The sequence below is a fragment of the Prionailurus viverrinus genome, chromosome C2, assembly GCF_022837055.1.
Source record: "Prionailurus viverrinus isolate Anna chromosome C2, UM_Priviv_1.0, whole genome shotgun sequence".
NCBI lineage: Eukaryota > Metazoa > Chordata > Mammalia > Carnivora > Felidae > Prionailurus > Prionailurus viverrinus.
Window position 1 is genome coordinate 89040799 of NC_062569.1, and position 26136 is coordinate 89066934.

At 44.7% G+C, this 26136-nt stretch overlaps 1 protein-coding gene across 1 annotated transcript in view; it reads left to right on the forward strand.

Moving 5' to 3' along the window:
* Positions 1–26136, forward strand: part of HEG1 (heart development protein with EGF like domains 1) — an 89615-nt gene that overhangs the window by 44796 nt on the left and 18683 nt on the right. Inside the window, exons 8-15 of the mRNA XM_047874009.1 lie at positions 2136–2252; positions 2878–2997; positions 6879–6982; positions 10104–10162; positions 10411–10571; positions 14956–15090; positions 20333–20375; positions 20509–20546. Of these exons, the coding sequence (XP_047729965.1) occupies positions 2136–2252; positions 2878–2997; positions 6879–6982; positions 10104–10162; positions 10411–10571; positions 14956–15090; positions 20333–20375; positions 20509–20546 (777 nt within the window). The remainder of the gene's footprint in view (positions 1–2135; positions 2253–2877; positions 2998–6878; positions 6983–10103; positions 10163–10410; positions 10572–14955; positions 15091–20332; positions 20376–20508; positions 20547–26136) is intronic.

Genomic DNA, 26136 nt, shown 5'->3' on the forward strand with positions numbered 1-26136 from the left:
CGTGTATGGCATCAGTAGGTAGCACCGTTGTGGCTTGTAATTCCCAGAAGTGCAGGAGCCTTTCAGGCATGCCTTTAAGTCTTGTGAGGCCAGAGCGGGTCAGCGCTGTGGGATGGGACGGTGGAAGAACTGCATCGAGAAGCTTTAGGTGGCCTTTCTGAGACAGGGAATGAGTAGGCTCTGTCCGCCAGTCAGAGCCCTGAGCCTCTCAGTCAGCCAGCCTCTCAGTCACCGGGAAGGCTTCTCTTGATTCAAGGGAAGCTGGGCTCCTTGGTCTTCCTAAGAACGTGTTGCTAGTAGACAAATGCGGGCAAAGGGATGATGAACTAACCTTTTCTGATAGTGACAGGGCGACCTGAGCTTCTTGACATTACTCTTGAGGTTATCTTTATATTCATGTTGAAGTGGCTGGTATGAGGGAAATAAAACCATTCACATGATTCTTCATAGTTTAAGAAAAGGCAGAAGGAATTAGAATGGTATATCTTTCGATGTCGTGTTCAAATTTGTACATTCGGCTTGTCCAGATCCAGAAAAGGAAAACTGCGAAGGGCTTATATAAGCCTGACATCTTTTTTTATTTTCGTTTTTTTTAATTAATTTTTTAAATCTTTATTTATCTTTGACAGAGAGAGAGCGCGCACACACACAAGTGGGGGAGGGGCAGAGAGAGAGGGAGACACAGAATCTGAAGTAGGCTCCAGGCTCTGAGTTGTCAGCACAGAGCCTGATGCAGGGCTCAAACTCATGAACTGTGAAATCATGACCTGAGCCAAAGTCGGATGCTTAACTGACTGAGCCACCCAGGCACCCCTGGAGCTTGACGTCTTAAGGAAGGAGGAAAGAAGAGAAGTACTTTGTAGTGACTAGAGCAAGGGAGCTCAGTTAGTGTCTGAGTTCCAGCCAATCAGCCACAGTCAGCCTGGGGGCTGGAGGGCCATGACCACCCCTGCCACCAGCCCCCCATGTCAGGCGAGTCAGTGTCTCTTTTGTGCCAGTGATTTGAACACCTCTGGGAAATGAAAGGTGGATCCTTCTCCAGGGAAGCTGGGAGCCCTGCTTCAGGACTCACAGGGCTTCATTTCCAGCCAAATCTATTCCAATACCAGATGGAACCTAATTCACAAATCTCCCTTAAAGCCGATTGTAGTCATTACAATGATAACTGTAGGCGAGAATAAGTAACATCGTTACTTCCTGTTAATATATTTTTTATGATAGTATCCATGGTACGGTGTTTGGTTATGCAGGTCCTGTGCCTCTTTGGGTAGTTTTAGGTATATTTAAAGTAGCCTTGCAAAATAGGAACACCATTGTTAGGTTTAGCTCATTTGTTCTCAGGATTATTTTTTTGGCATTACAACTCTTGACTCCTGCCATCCTTTTCTCATTCTTCCAGCAATTTTTCTGCTTGGAAATGATGCAGTTATGTTGTGGGTTTCAGCTTCTCTGAGCATGTGTCAGAAGGCTTTATTACGCAGTTATTACATAACTGGAGCATGACAATGCTAGTTATAGATACCAAAACAGAGAGTTGTGGTCTCCGCCCCGGGAGTCTAAGATGATGCTGAAGCCTGGGCACTATTAGGGCCTAGATGAATTAGATAGGGTTCATAGTCACATTATGTAAAGAGAGGGCACTGTAGTGCACAACTTCGATTGTTTTTCCAAATGATTGCACCAAATGTGGAGGCCCAGTTATATTTTAAGATTTTTTTGGAACGGGGGAATCCTGGAGCAGGGAGGATGGTTAATCAGGGACCTCTTCTCCTCTGATGTGTGTTTTAAATTGGCAGAGATTCAAGTAGAATTTTCTGAGTGTCAGTGGCGATATAATCATCAGCCTTGAACTGAGTGACCTGTAAGCAGCATTAGGATTGGAACCAATTCTTGCATTCAAGGATCCAATTGTCTAACACACGTGCATGTACACAAACTACTGCCAGGATCTGGTCCCTCAGCGTCTCTTCTGTACCTCCCGGGAACCCGTTCTATTTTAGTAGTGCGACCTCTCAGGGCAAGTAAACAGAAATAAGCAAAAATCAAATATTAGCCAGGAGAATTAAATATTTACCTAGAGCTGCTTTTACATTTCCTATGTGATTAACTGCTTTATTCCTGGGATGTGTTTTTAGTTAACAGCTGTGCCACTAACCCTTGTCTTCATGATGGGAAATGCTCTGTGGACTCCAGCAGCCGTGGGTATCGATGCATGTGCTCACCTTCCTGGCAAGGGGATGACTGCAGTATGGGTAAGAGGAAAAGTAGTCTCCAGTGGTCTGTACTACAGTGTGTCCTTGAGATAGGCAATAATGCTGTTTTCCTTCAAAATGTAGGAAAGCAAGATTTTTCATAAGTAAAAACCCTACTTATTTGAGAGTTGGCATACTTATGTGTTGTCTGCAGAATAACATCAGACGATAATGTTGACGCGTCCCCATGATCCGGCTCCATTTGGTAGGCTGCCGCCGCCCCTACTGCACTGGACCATCTATAGCTCCCTAAAGACCCCTATGCTTTCCTGCCTGTGGCCTTCGCTGCTGGTGCCTCAGGCTGCAACCCCACCCCCATCTGCTTGTTAAAGTCCTTCCAGTCCCAGTTCAGATGTTATCTGAAATAGTCCTTAATCTCCCTTCCATCAGGATCTCCTACTCTCTGTACTTTCAAAGCCTGATTTGTTTCTAGTTGGTCATATACACAATGGCTTCCATCCCCTGTAGATAGACAGCCCCTTGAGGACAAGGGCAACATCCTACTCATCTCTGGGGCCCCACTGCACCCAGTGCCATTTGGCCCTTCAGAAGTGCTCACTGCACTGGATAATGATTCTGCTGTCTGCCGCAGGTTCAGTGTGGCCCTGTTTTCTCTCCTCTGTAGATGTGAATGAATGCCTCTTGAACCCCTGCCCACCCCTCGCCATGTGCAACAATACTCAGGGATCCTATACCTGCAAATGCCCGGTTGGGTACCAGTTGGAAAAAGGAATATGCAATCTGGGTAAGAGAATTAATCTATCTTGGAATTTTTTTCTGTGCCACAAAATATTTTTAAAAATAACATTTATTGTTTTCCTCCCTAAACAATCAGGATCTTTCCAAGGTATAAACTTAAGGAATATAGAAAGAAGTAAAGATGCTACCTATTTTTCAACCACTCAGAGATACAGCACCTTATTTGCAATCTTTTTTTACTCTGCATTATATTTGTATACAATTGCAACCATGTAGTATTTGTACAAACTTTATATCTTAAACATTTTTCCATGTTATTAAAAATATTTTACAAACTTCCTAATGGGTACATGGATAGGCCATTATTTGTGCATAACACTATTTGCTTAACCGTTCACTCTACAGTTAGGAAAAATATATATCAAAAGGATATTCTAACTACATAATAAAAAATATATTTTTAAGGAGAAAAAAGAATAAAACCCTGATTATCCTACGACATTCACACATCCTTTTCATTTTTAAAAAATGATCTTCATGGTCCTGTTCATAGGCAGATACATTTTTCCAAAGCTGCCATAATTGTACCATACAGATTGTCCTACTTCATTCCCTAATTTGATAGTTCTGAAGCTGGTTGATTTTAAATATAATCTCCAGCTTACATGTTAAAAAGCAAACAACCCATGTGAAAACTAAGGTCCTGACCAGGTGCTAAGTGGCCAAGTATCTATGCTTGTTTGATGAGAGGCCACATTTCAGCCCACAGCTCCCATCACATAATAATGTGTTCATCATAAAAGCTTTCCTCCACACAGGGTATAACCTTGCGTTAGAGTGTTCAGTTCAACATGGAACTTGTTGAAGAAATTAGAAGTGAAGGGCACAGAGTTATCTAGTCTGGATAAGGAAACTGGTAGGTAAAGTGACTCACCTTTGATTGACCAGTGTGATACTTAACACACAAAAAGTGCTCAGTAAATATTTTTTTGAGAGAATGAATGTCTGTGACCTCTGAAAAGTGATATTTGCATGAATTAACAGGCTGAGGGGAATCATCAGATTTTATAAAAAGATTGTGTCAAATGACAAAACTAGAAGGGCTAGGTAATGAGTTTGATGTCCTTTCTTTAAAGGGGAACAGTCGTGGACTGGGGGAGTACGGAGCCTCACAAACAGTGGAGCTCTCTCCCTGAGGGGTTTTGGGCAAGCAGGAGTTTTATAGAGTGTTAGAAGTGGCATCACTTCTGAAACAGGGCATGATCGGCTAGGCTTGCATATCTGCCCTTATTTAGAAAGGTCAAGGACAAGGGAGTAAGTATAGAGCCAATAGTTGACTTGGCGCTGGGGAATTGACCGACTGAATATGCTGCATTTTTAGTCACGGGGGGCATTTACAGAACTCGAAAGTTCGGTTGGCTGACGTGGCACCTTGGGCAGGAGCAGCTCCATCTTGGGCCTAGAAATGTATTTCAAACAGTTGGTACCCTACTAAAATAATGGTAGGATTTTGGCAATTGTTTAAAATACAAGGATCAAGTCAAAGCATTATTTAAAGGACAAAAAAATCTAGGCATATAGACATCACTCGAAATCAAGAGTTCCTCTTACTCTAATAGTTTATTTGTTTGGGGGGTAACCGATTCCACTTAGCTACCCCCTGGAAGAAATAGGCCAGGAGTCTTTGGTTTAAGGATGCAGAAGATGGAATGATTTTGTTTTGAAGCAGTGTGGAAAATGCGCTTGCCAGGAGCTCAGCTGCCTGGCTTCCAGCTCTGGAGCTACCACCTACGGCCCATGACCCCTGAGCCTCAATTTTCTCATCTGTAAAATCAGATTACCACCTGCTCTGCTTCCCACTCAAGGTTATTGTGAAGAGCAAATAAAATGAAGTATCTGAGCAAGCTTTGAAAATGGGGGAGTTCTCCAGATGGGAGGTATCATTTAACACTAGCCCCCAACCTCTTGGACCAGAATTGACAGCAATGAAAACACTAAGTACTCTGAATACAAAGTAATACTTATAGATCTTTTAAAAATTCATTTCTATAAAAAGAGAGAGGAAAACCAAAACACAGACCCTTAACTATAGAGAACAAACTGATGGTTACCAGAGGGAGGTGGGCAGGGGATGGGTAAAATAGGCAATGGGGGTTAAGGAGGGCACTTGTCAGGATGAGCACATGGTGATGCATGGAAGTGTATAGTGGACATCTGGAATGAATATATCACTATGTTAACTATACTGGAATTGAAATTAAAAACTTAGTAAATAAAAATAAATAAATAATGAAAAAAACCATTTATATAACCCATACAAGTCAGCAGTTAGTTGCACGTGAAGTAAAAAATTGCCTTAAAGCCAGATGATGAAAGGCAGGCATGAAGACGTCAGTGTGCTGGGCAGAGTGCAGGAGCTGCAGGACGCTGCGTGATGCCGTCTTCAGAGCTGCTCTTAAAGCAGAGGCCACACTTACTGTCATGATTGGGAAGAGATCTGTGTACGTAACAGTTACAATATGTATATTTCCGTCCAGAGAGTCTGGGTATCAGCCTGGATGGGTGAGAAAGGAAGATGAAGGAGTGGGGTGGGAGTTGTGGAAGCCTGTGTGCAGTGTCCCACAGGCACCTCAGATCAGGAGGAGAGCCGTTCTTTTGTGTTAACAATCATCTTTCCCTTTTCAAGTCATTTAGCTTCATTGTTCATAAACATCAGAGGAACATGCAAATTAGAGCATGCTGAAATGCTTTCATTTGGCCAAGAATGTTTTCAAAGAGCTCCCTGCTGCTCAGAAAGAGTCCTAAGCAGCTGGCTTCAGTGAACTGTAGAACAAGCAAAAAGATGTTAAATAAGGATTAAGGGCTTTAGACAGTAAGTATAAGATGTTAAATGTGTTCCCTGGCTCATTTGTGGGCCTTTTTCTTAATTCAGCAGGCAAGCTTTCTGTGAAAGAGCAGCTTCGTGGGTTCCTGGGTTTCGAGTCTTTTTTTTTCCCTCCCTGTCCAGAGGGAAAGATAAGAATTTAATATAAAGGAAGATAAGAGGCAGATAGAAAGCATGCTATGCTAATTTTTGGTCGCCTGCCCATTTGTAAGTCCCATTCTCCTCAGGCCCAGTCAGCACAAAGTGATGAGTACGATTTTATTTTATGAGTGAAATGGGCCTTGAAAACGGGGCTGCTTTCTTTCAGGTCTGAACTCAAACAATATCTTGAATATGGGTCGTTTGCATTGCCTGGCTTGTGACCATGGGGCCTGGCAGTCCCCGCAGCTTGGGCCCACTACAGATGTTTGGCACCTTCCTCCACAGCCTCTCTGTCGTCCTGAATCCGTTGTCCGATTTCTGGAAGTCTCTTTCATCAGCGACAAAATGGGCACTTCCTCTATGCAGAGAGGGATGGTGGCTGGTGGGGTAACTCTGATGAGAAGAGGAAACCAAAGCCTGCCCTTGAAGCTGAGGGCTTTGCAGTGTAGGCTAGAGAACAACAGCGTTCCTCTATCGAAAGCTTTCTCAGGCCTGACGAGCATGTTTTGTGCTTGACCCCACATCCCCTCCCCCTCCTCCTGGGATTATGTCATTTAGGCCAGCTGGTCTTTCCTCCTTGTCCCAGCTTCACTGAGCATCTACTGTGTAGGAGGCGACTGGCAAGGTGGCAGGATGGCTCCTCACAGCAGCCCACACACACGTGCAAAAGGAGTTTTTGACCCAAAGGTTTACTGAGTCTGAGCCTTGTGCTCAGTGGAAGCCCACCTTCCTAGAGAGGAGCTAGAAGAGGGAGAGGTGTTCTCTATCCTCAAGGAGAAGGACAGGCACCACGGTTGTCCTGCGAGGTGGAGTTAAGAGTGATATGCTAGAGATTTACAAACACACGGCTATGTATCGGTCGGCCAGTTGCGTGGTCTCACGGGTTATGTTCTCATTTTCAGTTAGGACCTTCGTGACAGAGTTTAAATTAAAGAAAACGTTTCTCAATACCACCATGGAGAAACACTCAGACCTACGTGAAGTTGAAAATGAGATCACCAGAACAGTAAGTTTCCTGAAAAGCATCTTTCTTTGAGTCCTTTGTTTTCTAGAACAAATTTCATTCAGAATTGGGAACCTCATGAGGACCAGCTATATTTCCTGGGCTATTGTTCATTTCCATTACATTTGGGAGATAAACTTCATGGTAAAATTAAAAGCCTCTTGGAAGTTGAAAGGAGGTGCTGAGATCCAGTGACACCCAGGAGAAGCACTTCTTCGGTGTGCTCTCACATGCAGCCTTTATCAGTGCCTTGGCATTTCTTTTCCCTGTGCAGATTCATAGTCACAGACGGTTAGATGGTATGCACCAATAAGAACTATTGGCAAAGAGGAAAGATCCAGAAAATCCTACTCTCCCATCTGCAGCTGACATGCTGTGTGACTTTCGCTCTGTGTTTCCAAACTTGGGGAGAATGATGCTCTTTTTCCTCAGGAGAATGCCAAAGACATAACAGTTAATCCTGATTTTCCAGGGTTGAGAACTCACTGCACAGATTATCTAGGGGCCTTTGGGGAGCCTCAGTGTTCAGTTGGTTAAGCATCAGACTTGCGACTCAGGTCATGATCTCATGGTTCGTGACTTCGAGCCCTGCGTTGGGCTCTGTGCTGATAGCTTGGAACCTGGAGTCTGCTTTGGATTCTGTGTCTCCCTCTCTCTCTGACCCTCCCCTGCTCGCATTCTGTCTCTCTCTCAAAAATAAATAAACATTAAAAAAATTTTTTTAAAGATTATCGAGAGGCCTTTGATTCCTCTTCTTTCCCTCTTTGCCTACTTTTTGTCAGGTGGAAAAAGTAAGGAAAAATTAAAAAGAAGGAAAACGAGATAAAAATGAAGCTCAGGGGCACCTGGGTGGCTCAGCCAGTTAAGCGTCCAATTTTGGCTCAGGGCATGATCTCACGGTTCATGAGTTCAAGCCCCACATCAGGCTCTGTGCTGTCAGCATAGAGCCCGCTTCGGATCCTCTATCCTCCATTTCTGTGCCCTTTCCCCGCTGGCGCTCTTGCTCTTTCTTTAAAAAAAAAGAAGCCCAAGTAGTAAATTTTACCTCTCAACTGCTACCTGAGTCTAAGATTTGGTGTTCAGAACATTGAAAATTGCCATTAATATAAGTTTTAGAGATTAATTGATTTCTGATTTCAGTTTTACTTGTTTTTTATAGGTAAGAGTATATTAGCCAAAACCTATAGGATTTTATAGGACTGTAGATTTTATTTGCATAACATTTAGATTCCAATTCTGTCTCTGTACCTATTGAGCATCTAGTCTATGACAGGCACTTTGCCAGATGCCTCACTCCTGTAAGAGATATTGCCAACACATTTACAGCTAGAATTTGGGGAGGCCCTGAAGGTTAATGACATTGCCTGAGTTCACACAGAGCAGATGCAAAGTTAAGGAACAGCCCACTAGACCAGCCTCACTTCTGACACCATTTGCAAGTTTGGGGATCCCCAAGACCACCCTCAGATTTGATAGTCACTGTAAGGACTTCAGATCTCAGTGAAAGCTCTTAAACTCACGGTTATGGTTTATTACAGTGAAAAGGTCCCTGTTACAATCAGCTATGGGAGAGACACATAGGGCAGAGTCAAGGAGGATTCCAAATTTGATGCATCCAGTTGTCCTATCCCCATGGAGCCATGCACTGTGTTAACTCCTCTTGGCAATGATGTATACAGTATTCATGGAGTATTGCTAAGCTCACTTGAACCTTGGTGTGTAGAGCAAATATATGGACGTATTCAACCGCTCACATGGCTGACCTCAGTCTCCAGCCCCTCTCGAGGTTAGGCTGATACCATATAACCCCAAACCCCTGCATAAATCACGTTGTTAGATATTTGGAGTGGCCCAGGGCCTCCAGGTAGACAAAGGATATTCCAAAAGCTTATTGATTAGCTTCTGGGAGCCAAGGGCCAGACCTCTGTTTGAGCAAGATTAAATTCTTTACTATACAGCAGGATTTTATGTCTACCAGCCCTATACCTGGTGTTCTTGTCACTTCACCACAGCTGCCTCTTGGGTGTGCTGTAGGTCAGTATTTCCTTTGAAGGGAATACAGGGGCTTAGAATCCTGTGCAGAGGTGCTGTCCCTCCCAGTATACGGTGCTCAGTGACTTACTTAACTTGTTCATTTTCACCAGGTATGAGTGTATAATTTACTAGTGATGTGACATCCCCACTCCCATAGACTAGACTAGACTAGAGAAGCCACTTCAAGTGGCCTTTCCCAAGATACCATTTTGTTCTGAAATGTGCCTTTTCTGTTTTCACCTGGGGAAAAACGTTTAAGTAATTATACTACTAATAAATCATTGCCTATTAGAATAGAAAGCAATGTCATACAAAGCCAAAGGTTTGATAACATCCTATGTTTTATTCCATCTTATGAACAATAAATGTGTCTGACACACAGGCTTTGAAGACAGGCGTGTCTGTATAGGTCAAGGTATTACAACCTTCTGCAGCATAGAAGGAATCTCCAGCCTCCACTGTTGGGGGAGCAGAAAAACAGGCATGGAACTTGATGCCCTAGAGGGATTTTCTGCTCTCTCTGAGGGCACAAGGCAAACACAGGGAGAGTCACTCTTAATTTGCTCTCGACAAAGGGGCTCTTGACCCATGTAATGTAATTTCCCATGGAGAGCCTTTTTGAAGAGGACCTATCTTTGAGTTAGGTCAACTCACTGCAGATTATGAGGGGTTTGTGTCGGGCCTGCCAGACCGGGGGTAGCTGAAGTCTTTTCAGTGAGCCTCGTTCACTCTGCAAAGTCCAAATAAACAGTTGCCTCTGAGTTTTTTGAAACCCTGGGTCTTAGAAGAGATCTGTTCCTTTGAAGATGTTTTGCATCCAAGGGTGCTGTTCTGAACATCATTTCCTGCCAAGATTTTCCCCACTGATTTACTATCTGCCTCTTTCCCTTTGTACTCAGGGAACAACAGAACAAGAGCAGAGAGGCATTTAAGAAGGGAATAAAAAAAGGACACCACTCCTCTGTAAAGCTGCCTGCTGATAACTTGATAGCTAGAAAATGCCTATTTTATCCTGAAAATAGGAAATTGGTTCTAGGTCTAGGGCTTTTATCTATCTCACAGTTAACGACCAACCTGTTCTTCCTTTCAGTTAAATGTGTGTTTTTCAATGTTTCCTGGTTATACCCGATCCACAGTTCATGCTTCTAGGTAAGTAACAGAATTACTCTCACTTGTGAACCAGTTTTCATAAAGGGGAGGCTATTCTAACATAGGTGACAGCAACTAAACTGGGCTCTGTTTTGACCAAGCCACAGAGTGACCAGGGGGGCCAAAGTCACTGGGCCTCCATGCTCTCCCATTCCCTTCCTGGAGAACGGAGATGGATTCATTTTCCAAAAGCCCTGGGCCCACATGTCATTTTAGGACAGTTAAAACCCTACACACTTTGTCTACAGGGAGTCCAGTGCAGTGGTCATGTCCCTGCAAACCACGTTCTCCTTGGCCTCCAATGTGACACTGTTTGACTTGGCTGACGGGATGCAGAAATGTGTCAACTCCTGTAGGTCCTCTGCTGAGGTCTGCCAGCTCTTGGGATCTCAGAGGCGGATCTTCAGAGGTAAGAGAATGGCCCTCTGGGAGAACCCCGCCTATACAGTTAGGCACAGACCTAGGATAGATATGTAAGGCACTCAGGGCTCAGATTCAAGAAGTTCATCACAGAGCCAGTCTATCTTTGAAATGGGTGCTGGGGCTCCCGGGTGGCTCAGTTTGCTAAGGGTCTGACTTTGGTGCAGGTCATGATCTCACAGTTCATGGGTTTGAGCCCCGCATCAGGCTCCCCGCTGACAGTGTGGAGCCTGCTTGGGGTTCTCACTCTGTCTTCCTCTGCCCCTTCCCTGCTCGCACTTTCTCTCTCTCTCTCAAAAATAAATAAAAACTTAAAAAAAGAAATGGGTGTTAAGCGAAAGGCCTTTGTGTGTCTGTATCTTTGTACATGTGTGCGTGCACACACACATAGCCTTGAAGTCACGGGGTTCTTGGCATGTTGCCTCTTTTTTGTCTCCTCTTCTTCACTGGTGTATAAGAGATGATGGGATACAGGAGCTGATGCGATGAAATCATTCCTCTTTACCTTAAAAAGTTCCAGCTCTCTCTGAGGGAAACAGAAATTCCTGCACAGAATATACATGCTTATCAATACCCCAAACCTTCATCGTGATAGTCCACTAAGTAAAAAAAAAAAAAGCATGGGCAGTATTACCCATCTTGTTCGTGTGTTTGCAAATCACCAATGCACAGAAACAAGACCGGAACGATGTAGGCCAGACTACTCGCTGGTTTCCCTTTTCCTGTTCTCGCTTTATCTGCTTCGTCAAAACTTCTGCAGTACATCTACTGTGAAGTAGATACAGAGAGGGATTATAGACAACGAGTTCAGAAGGCAGACTTGGATCTTGGAGAGGAAGTTTTGCCTCTGGGTTGGGAAAACTTTGCTAGAATTAAAATTGCTTCCTCACAAAGGAGGCTTATTCCTGCTGCTGTCTCGTAAGTGATCAGAGTGAGCTCTGGTTAGCTCCCTGTGCTAGACAGTTAGGACTAGCAAAGGATGCAGACTCTTTGAGCCTCTCCATCTGGTGTCCAGACACTGGATGTAAGTTGTAGGGAGCAGGTTTGGGGCTGTATCTGCTGGAAGACCCAGGGTATTCCCAGGGGCTCAGGGCTTTCTGAGCGCTGATCCACAGGGCTCTTCTCACAGGCCTGTGCATGGCAGAGCTGGGGAGCTGCGAGCATAACCTTGTGAATGCTGTAGCTTTAGCTCCTTTCAAGGCTAGTTATTCGTATGGGGGAAGAAAGGAGCTGAACTTTCTGGAATTGAAGTTGCTGTCATTTAGCATCATTGGGGAATTAACTAAAAAGTTTACACCCCATTATACTGTGCTCTAAACTTTGAGGCAAGAGCTCTTCTTTGTTTCTCTTGCCAGTGATTCAAGAGTCCCAATTTTTCATCTCTAGTTAGCAGGAAGGGGACCTTTTCATTCACTAAACACTTAAAGAGTGCGTCCTAGGGGCCCCCTGGGTAGCTCAGTCAGTTAAGTGTCCGACTTCAGCTCAGGTCATGATCTCATGGTTCATGAGTTCGAGCCCCGCATTAGGCTCTGTGCTGACAGCTCAGAGCCTGGAGCCTGGAGCCTGCTTTGGATTCTGTGTCTCCCTCTCTCTCTCTCTGCCCCTCCCCCACTTGTGTGTGTGTGCTCTCTCTCTCCCTCTCTCCCCCCCCAAAATAAATAAAAACGTTAAAAAAAAAAGTTCATCCTATATGGTCAGCATAGTACCAGGTTAGTTTTATGCCCCCAGTAAATGTGTTTCATGTCTTGCAAATCAAGTGGCCACATACTTGGATTTGTAAGATCCTGCTCATGGCAGGCCTGCCCACTCTGACCCCATTTTTTTCTCTTATTTGGATGTGGCCTATGGGAAAGCCCCTAGCTTCCTAGCTTCCTTGCTGAGGTCCCATTCTTTGTTTTTTTTTTTAGATTTTATTTATTTATTTTCTTAGAGCAGCGTTAGGGTCACAGCAAAACTGAGAGGATTTCTCACATGGCCTCTTGCCCCTATATGTGCTTCTGGTCCCCATTCTGTACCTCTCCTTCCAGAGCCCTCGAAAACAAAGACAGCCATGCCTCTTGGCTGAAAACAGGCTCACTTCTCTGGTTTTCCTCCCAGTTCTTCTCCTGGCTTTGCCAACATACTCAACTCTGTCTCTTTGCTCCCTTTCTGAGTGCTGGAGAGGTAGCCTTGACAGGCAGGAGCTGTCAGGTTCTGATATTTGGGTGTTTCCAACACATGGGTATGCTGGGCTATTCTGGACGCTGCCCTTGCAAAGGCAGGTTTTCACCCTGCAGTTTGCAAAATGTCCACTTCCTCAACTTCCAAAGAACTGCAGCTCTAATGCCTCCAGAGGTTTAGAGTCTTTGGAAATCCCCCAAGGAGTGTCTCAGCCTTAGATTTACATAAGTTCTCATTGTCTGTCAGGCGGATGTTATGCCCAGGAAAGACCATGGGAATTGTGGATGTAGAAAAATCACATCGCCAGGCTTAAAATGAAAATGGGATTATATGTGGTTGCATTTGATGGATTTATGGCAGAATGTTCTTTAAGGATTTTTAGGATAGCAACTCCACTGTTGCAGAGGCAAGGCCTGGTTTCTTCGCTTCGTTGTAGGGAAGGGTTGCTTCAGCAAGGCGAATAGTATTTGTCAGCAGGCTGGATTAATGGGCAGGATGGAAGGAAAATGTGACATTGACTTCCAGAAAATATCTAATCAGGCCAGGCAACTCAGTCTGGCTACTGGACAAGGCTAGCGCCAGCCTTTTACCCCAGAAGTATTCCTTTATATTAAAGCTTGAGGACTGGCAAAGCTTTCCAAAAGTTTAGATGACGAATTGTGGGCGTTTGGTACCTCTCTGATGCCAGCTTTATAGTTTGTCTGGTGAGATTTTCCATTTTTTATTTTTCTCTTTTAAATACCAACTTTCACAATAAACAAAGGAAATTCTATCGCACACACAAGCTGAGTTTTGATTTAACACACCAGCTTCCAATGATAAAGACAGGAAATGCAGTGTTGAAAACTAAAGGCTGTGTCCTAAGCTCGCCTCCCTGTGACCAGGCTGTCCCCTAGGTCCCAAGCTCTCGGGACTCAGAAAAGGAGGCAGCTGTGGGGACCCTGTGTGGGTGTCAGCTCACATCACCACGGTCGGGGCAGTTTTGCCATGGTAAGAACCAGTACCTGGTTTCTGAATAGGTTGGTGTCTTCCTTAAGATGGGAAAGGGGAGACCAGGCCATACTGCACGGTGTACACATCACCCTTCGGCAGCTCTCCTGGTCGTGAACTTGCTCTTACCTCCCTGCAGCAAGAGCGGATGTCACTCCTGCCTTGCTCTATACCTGGCTGTGAAGAAGTTATTGTCCACTATCCAGTTAGTTGTGCGTTTTTGTTCTACTGTGTGCCCCCATTTACATGTGCCTTTTCGTCAGGCGTGTCTTAGTGAACGTGCCCTCATTATGTGTCTCGTGTATACAGAGAGGGTCTACTGTGTGCAGCCTCAGAGAGGGCCACGTGCCCAACAATGAGTGCTTTTTGACCACAAGGAGATACTTCTTCGTCATCCATGAAATGAGCATGGCCCACGTGCCCAGAGCTGGACAAGCCAAGTAGATACACATGTAGAAAATAAGGCCCTAAAGGGAAGGAGGTAGCAAGCCAGAAAGACACATTCCTCTACCCAGCTCTGTCTCCCATGGTGATGGCCTGGTGACTGGTGACCTGAAGCACTTCAGCATGCATGTATTGAGCACTGTGTGTGACCATCCCTGTGCAAGGTGCTGAAGCCCCGGAGATGAGTAAGCCCCAAGAAATGGCCAGTGTAGTGGGGACACAGGAAACATAATGACACCACAGTGCCGGGGCAGCAGATTGTCTTCCACACCGACCCTTGGAATAGGTCTGTGGGCAGCAAGCTGTCCTGCCAGAGGAGTGCACAGCCTCCCGTTAGGTCATGTAGACACAGAGCAGACCCAGAGCTGTGCCTCCGCTGAGACAGGTCTGAGCCTCACGGCTTCCTAAGAAGGACACGATCATGTTTCCTGGCTCAGTGCTGGCTCTCCCCTGCAGTCTGTTAGGACGCAGGCACGGAAGACACCATGGCACCGAGGGCCGTATTTACGGTGGCTGCCGGGGTCAGAGACAGCACCCTGTTTCTTCTGTCTGGGTCCTCTGTCCCATGGCATGCGGTGTGACCTGGAGTACAGAGGCTTGGGGCTGACACAGGGAAGGAGTGGCCAAGGCAGCTAAAAGCAGGCCCCTGAAAGGAGACTTGTACCAGGCACTTTTCAGAAACTGTTCTCAGAGCCTCTTTAAATAGAAAGTTGATGTATCTTGAGGTTTGCAGTGGAGGAGGTCTTGTTTTGTTTCACTGTCTTGTTTTTTCATCTTAGCGGGCAGCTTGTGCAAGCGGAAGACTCCGGAATGTGACAAGGAGACCTCCATCTGCACTGACCTGGACGGTGTCGCCCTGTGCCAGTGCAAGTCAGGCTACTTCCAGTTCAACAAGATGGATCACTCCTGCCGAGGTACCAGCAAGTTCCCAAGGGTTCTGTGGCCCAGGCAGGGACAGGGAAGATGTTTTTCTCTGCTCTAGGTGTGACTGTTCTAAACCAGGGGTAACTAGTTCTTGTTATTTTGCTCACAGCAGGATTGAATGCGTTATCTCCTTAGAATAATAGCATTATCTCTGACCTGCGCAAACGGGTCTGGCCAATCAAATTCAAAGGAAAAGAAGAGAGAATGGAATGACTATGGCAGTGCCTTTTTTTTTTTTTTTTTTTTAGAGGAAGTTAGGAAAATTGTTGTTTTAATTCCCAAAGCTTTATTCTATTGTCTGCTAATCTTTGAAAATGGAAACACAGGCATGGAGTCGGGCCTGTCTCTTTTAGAGGCAGCTGTGGCCTAGTAGACAAAGTACTGCTGAGGCTCAAGAGAATCAGAGCCCGACTCTGCCTCATGGATTATGTATCATCTTGAGCAAGACACTTTGCTTTGCTGCGCCTTGGTTTCCTCTTCTGCAAAATGGGTATGCTGATGCTTCATTGGATATTCTGGGGATTGAAGAAAGCAATGTATATGGAGGTACTTTGAAAGCCATCAGCATTTGCCCTTGTTTTTTACCCAGGATGTGGGTGAATTAATGAGTTCCAGTTTTAAAGGTTTCATGAAGGGTGTGAGGGCAGAAACCTAATCCTGCTAGCCTTGTAGGTGAGACTTAAATCCATTCAGTTTGAACTAAAATGCTCAGTAAATGCATGGCAAGAAAACTACTTTAAAGTAAAATTAATTCAAGTCCAGAGCACTGTGTCCCTGACTTACAAACGACTGCTAGAATTTGTAATCACCAGGAAAACTAGCAATATAAAGGCCATGGTGTGGCTTTAAGCGTTGTACCACATTAGAATGTGTATGACACAGTTTTCCTGCTTGGCCAACACCCACTGGTGACAGATGTACTGGAATCTGAGTGAAAGTCACATACTGGGGAAAGGTGACCTTGTCATTTATTTCTATCAGGACTTCCCAGCAGAGGGCTCGTTCCATCAGGAGAAGATAAAAATACATTCAGGGCAGTGCTGTCGTCCTGAGCTTCAGACCCTCTGACTTAGGTTTACACACACTGGCTTTGAAAGTGCACCCCCTCTGCTCTACACGCAAGCCCTGCAGTGGGCTTTGAAGGGGAGGCTGACCCTGTGTGCCGGCCAGCAGTCCTGAGGCACGATGGCCTTACAGCGCTTTTCAGCACATGTCCGTCTGCCCCTGTGATACAAGGAGATGATGCTTCCTAGTTCCCTCTTACCTGGTTTCATGCCATGTGTTCCTTGCCCTTCTTGGAAACTGGGGCATTGAGTCCTGCGGCATGTGGGAAGGTGACCTCTGCTAAAATCCACTGTGTAGCTGGCAGGAGGGAAGGCAAAGTGGGCAGAAGTGGAGCGCACGGGAGTGGTGGCACCGGCGTGTGGAGTCTCTGGAGTTTCCCACAGCCTCAAGGACAGCCAGCCCTGCCACCTCTGCTTCTCGCTGGCCCCAGCCACTTGTCTTTGTTTCCAAGTCAGCAATTTAATCGTGTCGCTTACAGACTAGCATTAGCAATAGCAGGGCCGTCAGAGACTTTCCAAATGCAGGGATACAGGCTTCAGCAACCTTATGTTTATGAGGTAATGACCTAAGATGCAGCATAAGGAAACCTTGGTCAGCTTTCGGGCTTTTTGCCAAGGCCCCACAAAGCCTCGGTTTCTGCAGTATCCTTGTCGCTTAGATTTTCATCCGTCAGATGAAAGCCTCTGATGAATGGCTTCGGCAGCTCCTTGGGCACAGCCCCGTTGGCCGGGTTCTGATGGATTGTAGTGACATCTTCTGGCCATTAGTGCTGGAGCACTGGGGTATTTAAAATAAGTCCCTGGGGAGCATGGCTGGCTCAGTCCAACTGACACTTAATTTCAGCTACAGTCATGATCTTCCAGTTCCTGAGATCCAGCCGCTTTGGGCTCTGTGTTGACAGCTCAGAGCCTGCCTGGGATCCTCTCTCTGCTTTTCCCCCACTCGTGCTCTCTCTCTCTGTCTCTCTCAAAATAAATAAACACATTTTTTTTCTTTAAAAAAGTCCCCTTTTGGTCACTTCACATCCGAGGTCAGTCCCCAGATAAATGGGGAAGAGAGGTATGTAGGTGTGTTTTCTAAATCTGTACATTAGCAGGACTCTATTGTTCTCTGTTGTACATACGTACGCACTTCTTAATGTCTCCCATGAAATATCTTCACAGTGTCTTCACCATACGTTCAAAGCATCATACAAAATTGAAGTAGGTGTCCTTCCCATAGGTGTCTTAGCTTCCTTCTGCCATGCAGGCCTCTTTCTCTCACCAGGCAGCAGGTGCCTTGAGAGCCAGAACTGTGTTTAGAATATGCTTAGCACATTGTGGGGTTTACCAAGTGTCTGTTGAATTAACAACTGGATGACAGGGTAGCAAATATGATAGAACACAAATGGCAGAGCTTGGGAACAAGAGAGTCTTGAAGACTCCACCACTTGCTTATTTTATCAAGGGCCAGGAGGCTTGAATTGGCTTATGTTCCATGTCAATAGGGGAAACCCAATCTGGGCATACACAGTAGCAGTTGCCACATTTCCATTGTCTCCAGTGCTCCACCGGTCAGTCCTACTAGGGTGTGGAGATGACGAGCTGGGTCCTAAGGTGCACTGGAGCTTTCTTTCTAAGAACCCCTAGAATAGCACCAGGCCCATGGTGGCACTCTGTCGTTGGTGAATGACCAAAGGAGCCCATTCGAAGTAAAGGAATATCGTTACACCAGGAAGTCAGGCCACTTCTGAGGCTGAGTGAAAACAGCCCAACCCATCAGCTCACAGCCTGGGCAACAGATGGACGTTACATCTGGCAGGATGACAGCCACAGGATGGAAAGCTCCCACCCAGCAGAGGAGGGCTGGGTGGGTAGATTTGATGTAAAAACATTTCCGGGAAGAAGTGTTCAGAATAGAACAGACTGCTGTGACATCAGCCTGCCTCAGTGCTGAGATGGATGGGGATGAGTCACAGGGAGGCCAGCGGTCCCCGTGGAGCTGCCCTGGAGAAAGAGCCGTGGAGTACCCAGGAGTGGCTTCCCGGCTCCCACAAACCACTGTAGCATGAAGACTGCCAGGGATGGTGCTTTCCGTGCCCAGGGAAGCAGGAGTTCTCAGCTTGTTCCTTAAGAAGGCCCCACCTGAGTAAGGCCAGCAGCAAACTCAGAGGTATCCCAAGATGTGGTGAAGGGGCTCGTTCCTCCTCCCCTAAATGGAATATGATCATGCCCTACTTTGTTGCAAAAAAGATCGGAAGCACCTACTAAAAAGCCTAAACTTAAACTAAATAAGGTTTAATTTAAAAGATAAATTAGGTTGAAGTGGAAATAAAGCTACTACTTTGCTGAAGCTAGAGGAAAGTGAATATGCAGAAAGATATGCTATAAAGTCCTGCATGTTTGCTAAAGGTAGGCCACTCGTTCAAGTTCTGAGCTTTCTGGACACTGAGGCAAAGAGAGAAATACAGTTTTAGAGAGAGTCAGGGTTCATAAAACAAAGTACAGTCGTTCAGAAGCATCCCCATCTTTGTAGGCCCCAAGGCCCAAGAGAAATTTCTTTGGGGCGTCCTCATCAAGAGGTTACTGTGTGGTGTTGTGGCAGTGTGGCCCGTGACATCCTGCAGTAGATACTGGGGGCCTTCCCAGGGCTGCTGCTTATAATAGCCCTTACTACAAGAGGATGGAGCTCAGGAAAAGTGGTTCTGTGGAGACAAAACAGCACAGTTCAGGGTGACAACTCTAATGATCTGCTATAAAAGAATTGCGGATTACTTAGAGCAGTGTTTTCTGAACTGTTCTATGAAACTCTAGTGATATCTCAATAATCTAGGACAACAAAATAGATGCTAGAAACATTTAGCATCTAACATTAAAAACAGAAGGAAGCGGGCACCTGGGTGGCTCAGTCGGTTGACATCCAACTCTTGATTTCGGCTCAGGTCATGATCCCAGGGTCATGGGATCGAGCCCCGTGTCCAGCTCTGCACTGAGCATGGAACTTGCCTAAGATTCTTTCTCTCTCTCCCTCTTCCCCCTCTCCCCTGCTCACACAGTCTCTCTCTCTCTAAAAATAAAAAATTAAATTAAAAATTAAACAAACAGAAGGAAGAACAGCATTGGGCACATCTACGTAAGTTAATATTATTACACACTAATTATTACGCGTAACAGAGGATGCAGGACGCCTGTGAGAGACCTCCTGTCCCAGCCCACAGGGCATGCACCCCCTGATCCGTGCATGCTGCCGACATTCACATCTTACCATTAGTGTGTGTGCTGTCTGTCCAGGGATTGCTGCTCTATGCTGTGTACCTTTTCTTATCTGTCATCTTTTATGCAGTATATCGTACATTATTCATGAATCAAATTCCTATCACTTCTTGCAGCAATGAATTTGACTATGAGGCCATTTTTTATTGTCTGCTTCCATCCAAGCATGTGTTATAGCTCATGCTGTTCTGTCAGCTTATTGTAGTGTTCCATGATCAAATAAATGCAGAAACTGCTGATCCCCAGGAATGGCTGGGCCACGGCCCTTCAGTCCATGAGCAGCAGCACCAGAGGGTTCAAAGTTATGTTCTTGGGTGATGTGCTGATTAGCACTCATCTAGATATGTCCAGAATCCCCTGCACAGACGGTAGGGTGAGCTCCACCTGACCATGTCCCAGAGGATGTCACAGCTCCTACTTCCTCTTGGAAGGGGTCAGTGAGGGCAGCAGCAGGTTAAAGGTTTGACTTACATTAAAGAAACCAAAGCATTTGTCTGTGTGTATGTGGAAGAATGTAACACAGGGGCCACAGAAAACTTCCAAAAATAATTACATTTGTTGGATAATAATTATAACTACAAACATTTATTTGGTGATAACTATGTGCCAGGCACTGTGCTAAACCATTCACATGGCTTATTTAATTCCTTCCAAGAAACTACAAGGTAGATACTACTATTGCTGTTATTATCCCCTTTTTTTATAGATGGGAAAGTGAGAGCCACTAAAAGGTTAAGAAAATTCTGTGGTAAAATAAAAGGTTGAGTTGGCAGGTACTAGATAATTCTAAAGCTATTTGTAGGCTTCTGGTTCTAGAATATTCTTGGAGACTTAAAGGGACTGGTGTCTACTAACTGTCAGTTTGGGCCAAAGGAAGTCAAGGGACATATCCATGGATTTCCCTTTTCTCTTTCAGCATGTGAAGATGGATATAGGCTTGAAAATGAAACCTGTATGAGGTAGGCTCTGTGCTCATATATTCTGATGCATTTGTGACAGGCCTTATTTAGAAGTTACTTGGGTAGATTGCCTCCTATTACTTCTTTTGATTTTTGAAAGTAATTCTTGTTCTTTTTCTTTGTTGACTTGCAGTTGCCCATTTGGGCTCGGTGGTCTCAACTGTGGAAACCGTGAGTATGCAATGGTCTGGATTTTCGTGTGGGCGGGGCCAACGTTGTTGTCCTGCACAGGGTGTATGTCTTCCCCTTCCCTTGGTTCCTCTCAGCCCCTATGCTGGGAGGTGTGGGGAAAGTGGAGGGCTCTCCAGGGGCTCCAGGTCTGGCGGAGGAGATGAATACATTCCTGAACAGCCCTGAAGGTGGAGTGTTAATACAAGAAGCTAGGGGGCGCCTGGGTGGCTCGGTCGGTTAAGCGTCCGACTTCAGCTCAGGTCACGATCTCGCGGTCCATGAGTTCGAGCCCCGCGTCGGGCTCTGGGCTGATGGCTCAGAGCCTGGAGCCTGCTTCCGATTCTGTGTCTCCCTCTCTCTCTGCCCCTCCCCCGTTCATGCTCTGTCTCTCTCTGTCTCAAAAATAAGTAAACGTTAAAAAAAATTAAAAAAAAAAAAAAAAAAGAAGCTAGGTGGGAGGTGGGAGGCAGGACAGAGCACGCCCAGGAGAATAGAAGAGCTTCCTCAGTATTTCTTGGAGGGGATGGAATTGGACGTTTTGGAAGACTTCAACTGGCAGAAGGAGAAGGAGAAGGAATCCAGGCAGAGGGAACAACTTGAAGGTCTTGGGGCAGCCTGGGCTGGTGGTGTTCCAGGGACCATGTGTGTGGTGTGGCTGAGGACAGAAGGAGAGGAAGGCAGAGTGGAGGATTAGTTTGGCAGAGGAAAAAGGGACCACACTGTTCTGGTGTTTGATGGCCAGCCTGAGACTTTCAACTCTAATCAGTATCCATGGTGGAAGCAAGAGTCCAAGAGAAGATAGCAGTTGATCGAGAAAATCAGGTCAGGCTTCAGTAAGGAGGGTGGGTTCTGTTCTTTGAGAAAAGCAGTTTTGACTTATTTAAGATCACTTTCACTGACATTTTGTGATCCGGAGAGCTGAGAAATGATTGAAGGAAATTCTGGATATATGATACAATAGGAATAATAACATTCAGTACTTTATTTTAGGATAGCTTTGTCCCTCATTCTATAGATGAATATACCAACAGTCGAAGTTTATTAGACCAAAAGTAGACATGACCTTATTTAATATGTGTAAAAGTGCCCAGTTCCTGTTCCCCAGTAGTATACCTGACATTTCATGTCTTCACTGGTATTTTCTTTGCGTATAAAGCTTTCTATTAGAAAGTTTCATTATTGCACTTTCTTTGAGCATAAATAAATAAATAAACTAATATAATAAAGCAAATTCAAAACTTAACTGACATAAAGCTTTGTTGGTGTGCCCAGCACGGAGCCAGTTTCAAGGCCAGAGTCTAGAGACTTAGAATTACATATCCATCTAGGATTACTGGTGATTTGGGCATTGGCTTTATCCTGACTGCAAACTAGCAAGAGGTTACAGTAAATAGCCTAAGAGAAAGACTGGGGAAGCATTGCTAAAAGCCAATATGTATAGAGTCATATAGAACAAAGGGAGGAGTTCACAGAATTAATGTGATTTGGGGTTTTGTGTGTGTGTGTGTGTGTGTGTGTGTTTTAAGTAGTAAGCTGAGGCCATGGAGAGGTAGACAACCCTGTCTTATTTAGTAATCCCTAAGGACACCATCATGCCGTAAAACCACTTAAGTACAGATATTCATCATGATGGACCCAAGTCATCACACACCAAATGGTGTTCCATGTTATTATGAACTGTTTTTTACTTACAAAGCTTCTGACACTAAATGTGTCAGGGTTTTCCTCACACCAAGCAATTCTGACATTATCCAGAGTTAGTGTCAGACACTGTCTCCGTGTCCCAGGACTGCCCCTACTTCAGACACCAATCCCAAGTCCAGGCCTCTGGGACTTCTGAACAGCCAACTATAAATCAGAGGTTCCCACGACCCCTTCCTCAGGTTCAGTAATTTGCTAGAACAGCTTACAGAATTTATAGATACGGTAGAGTTGTATCATGTATGCAAGAAACTTATTTAATGTTACCAGTTTATTATAAAGGATGCAACTCAGGAACAGCCAAACAAAGAGATGCAGAGGCAGGTATAGGGGCAGGTGCTGGAAGCTTCCATGCCTTCCTGGACACACCACCTTCCCCACTCCTTTAAGTGTTCACCACCGCAGAATTTCTCAAAACTTCCTTGTTTAGGGTTTTGGGGGGAGTTCCAGTACGTAGTATCAATAAATGATATCACTGGTCATGGGCCATTGGAGGTTGGAGGTGGGATTTAAGTTCCTCCAGCAACCAGCCCCCATCCTTGGAGGGTTACTTCATTAGCATAAACTGAGGTGTGGTTGAGAAAGGCTCCAAATGAATAACAAAAGGTGTAACTCTCACCCCTTTCATCCAGAAATTCCAAGGGTTTTAGAAGCCCTTAGGCTAAGAACCAGGAGTGTAGACCAAATAAAAATTTCTTAGTATATTGCAGTATCACAGGTGTACTCAGTTTAACAAGAGGAGGGAGTTATCATACATTATGCTTTTTAAAAATTATAAAATAGTAAATTATTTTTAAATATCAGTGCTTGAAAAAGTGGGCTTCTGAACTCCTCTCTACTTCCTACATGGGATTGGATGCTGTCTGACTCATGAACCACTTAATAAAGCCAATTAGATCTTCAGGAAAAAAAAAAGGAGACTTTAGTTTTTTGTTTTTGTTTTTTAATTGAAGTACAGTCAACACGCAATGTTTCAGGTGCACAACATAATGATTCTACAAGTCTATACATAATGCTGTGCTCACCACAAGTGTAGCGACCATCTGTCACCATCCATCACTATTACAATACCATTGATTGTATTCCCTATGCTGGACCTTTTATTCCTGTGACCTATCCATTCCGTAACTGGGGGCTTCAGGGTTTTTTTTGTTTTTTGTTTTTTGTGGGGTTTTTTTTTTGTTTTTTGTTGTGTTTTGGTTTGGGTGTTTTTGTTTTTTTTTTTTGTTTTGTTTTGTTTGTTTTGGTTTTTTGTTTTGTTTTCTGGGTTTGTTTTTGTTTTTTTGTCTTTGTTTTTTTGTTTTTTTCTGAGGTTTGTTGGCCTATGTAAAACAGTGTGGATAGCAGTATATGTCCCTTTATAAAAATCGCTATTTAGACGAGCTTTGTCAACTGGGTTCAGGATCTTTATGCTTGTGTTCAGGAAGGTATCTGTGCTTTACAGGGGCTGCCTGGGGTGCAGAATTATCTTTGTTCACTTTCTAGTGTGAATCTCACTCCTCACTTAAAACCAGAACCAAGCCATAGAACACTCTTAAATTGATCAGAGAATGGAGTAGCCTGCGCATGAAAATAGACAGAAGAAAGCCTAGAACTTTCATTGTAGAAAGAAGGAGCCTAAACAGTCAGACAAAACAGTTACGATAATTTGAGACGTGTTCACCAAATGCTAGAATACTAGAACTAAAGAGTATATATAGTTCTTTAGAAGAGATGGTTTAGAGCTAACAGTGGCAATTGCACCACGAGCCTGTAAACCTTATTCTAAGACACTGTAAGTATTAGAAAAGGAGAAGCTTTAGATAATGTCATAGAGGATGGTTTTAGAATAATTTGAGGGAAGGAGCAAGGCTCAAGATACAGTAGAGTTGTATCACATGTGCAAGAAACTTATTTGAATAGAACCCCATCAGATGGCAAAGGGAGAATGAGGAAAGCAGGTGAGGAGTGTGGAGATGTGTCTGGCTCTGGGGTTAAGCCAGGGAGCAGGAAGTAGGAGACGCCATCTGCCACATCCTTCTGGCGTCTCCTGGTCCTGACAGGCCTCTCAGGAGCCAGTACTTCAAACCCCGTTTGCTCAAACAGCTCCCTAAATAGGCTTTACCAGAAAATGCTTTGATTTCTCAGTGAGTGGAAGAGTGATCCAAGGAGGGAAAATGGATATAGGGGAAAGCCCCATAAAGGGTTGGGGAAAGGGATGTGAACTGTAGGGCATTGTTCTAAGTGGCATTTAGTGATTTTTTTCTTCAGAGATCATTAAAGACTATACAGGTCTGGAGATGATATACCCGTATATCCATTGATTGTTCTGTAAGTTCCTGTGTCTCTCCCTTATGTCTGTGGGGTCTTGGAAGTAGCCAGGATATTTCTCTCTGATCCTGAGACTTCTTTTCCTTCCGCTTTCATCCAAGTTGTTATCATTATGTCCAGCAGAGGGCAGGCTTCTGTCTGGATGACCCGCTTCCAGCCACCTGTGTTGGTGACTTGTTAACTCCTTGATGGTGTGTGAATATCACTGTACGATTTTGATATCTGTTTTAGTGTTGCAAAGCAGTCAATAGTGGCTGATAATAAATAGCACCTTCCACCTATCCCTTTGTTTGAGATCTCAGGTCGGCCCTCAGTGTTGGTTAAGGAATGGGAACACCTGAATTTCATCCCCATTTATGGTGATGGCACCTTGTGGAATCTGGCTCGTCACTCAATGTTTTGTGCCAAATAACAGCACTCTGACCACTCACTGCTGTCACTTCTGCTCTCACCACCAATGACAGTGAGTGCCTTCTTGGGGCTGGGGTTTAGGCTGGATTCTTTGCAGGCAAGAAATGCTTCTCTATGCAGACTTCTTGGGGCACATGATCTACCCAAGCTCAATGAGTTGGAGAGCTCACCTTTGTTTAGCCAAGTCTTGAGATTCCCTCACTCCTACATTTAGGCATAACCTATGACCTGCCTTTCTGAAAGTTTCTGTTAGCTTTTGAGTTATGTGCAGATTCCACTTCTTGCTCCTCAGAGAGAATATTCTTCAAGCTGGAGAGGTCAGGACAAGCCTTTCTTGCAAACCCCGTTCGTCTCAGAGGTAGCACGGGCCCAGGAGCACCTGGTAGGGCCACCTGCACCCCCTGCATTCACCCTTCAGCTCAAGTCTGCACCTGTCACTGTACTTCTTTTTATTTTCTTCCATGTCCAATAAACAGACACCTGTTCACACCACAGATCCTAACAATTCTGCCTTCTAGCTCTTATACTGGCCTCAGAATGATCTTACAAACTGTCAACAGAGATGCCCCTGCTTCCCCTTCTGCTCCACCTTTTCTCAGGTGCCCTCATTTCCTCCTTTGCTTGGATTTTACACGGGCTCCTCCCGTGCCATCTTGGTTTGCTTCACCTCTTTTCTCTTTTTAAGATAAATTAATTTTGTTTTTTCATAATATAAAATAACACATGCCCATTAATTTTCATTTTTTAACTCAAGTTAATTAGAAAATAGAAGTTGAGGGAAGAAGGAAACTACAATAAACACTCTCATCACCTACTAAACTGCACTGTCAATACCCTGGCATCTACCCTTGCTACTAAGCATGGCTCACAGGACCTGCAGTGCCAGCTTCCCCCAGGAGCTTGTTGGAAATGTAGAATTTCAGGCCTCTCCACTCCAGACCTATGGAATCAGAATCTGAATTTTAACCAGACCCCTCAATGTGATTAATATGCAGATTTATACACATATTAAAGTTTGAGAAGCACTGGTATTATGTATCTTTCCAGAAGTACATATGTGTGCATCTTTCTAACAGAATATACTGTTTTGTAACCTGTTTTTAAGCCTAGTAAGCTGTGCAGTGTTTTCATTTACATCATTTTATAAGGTCACTTTCGATAACTATGA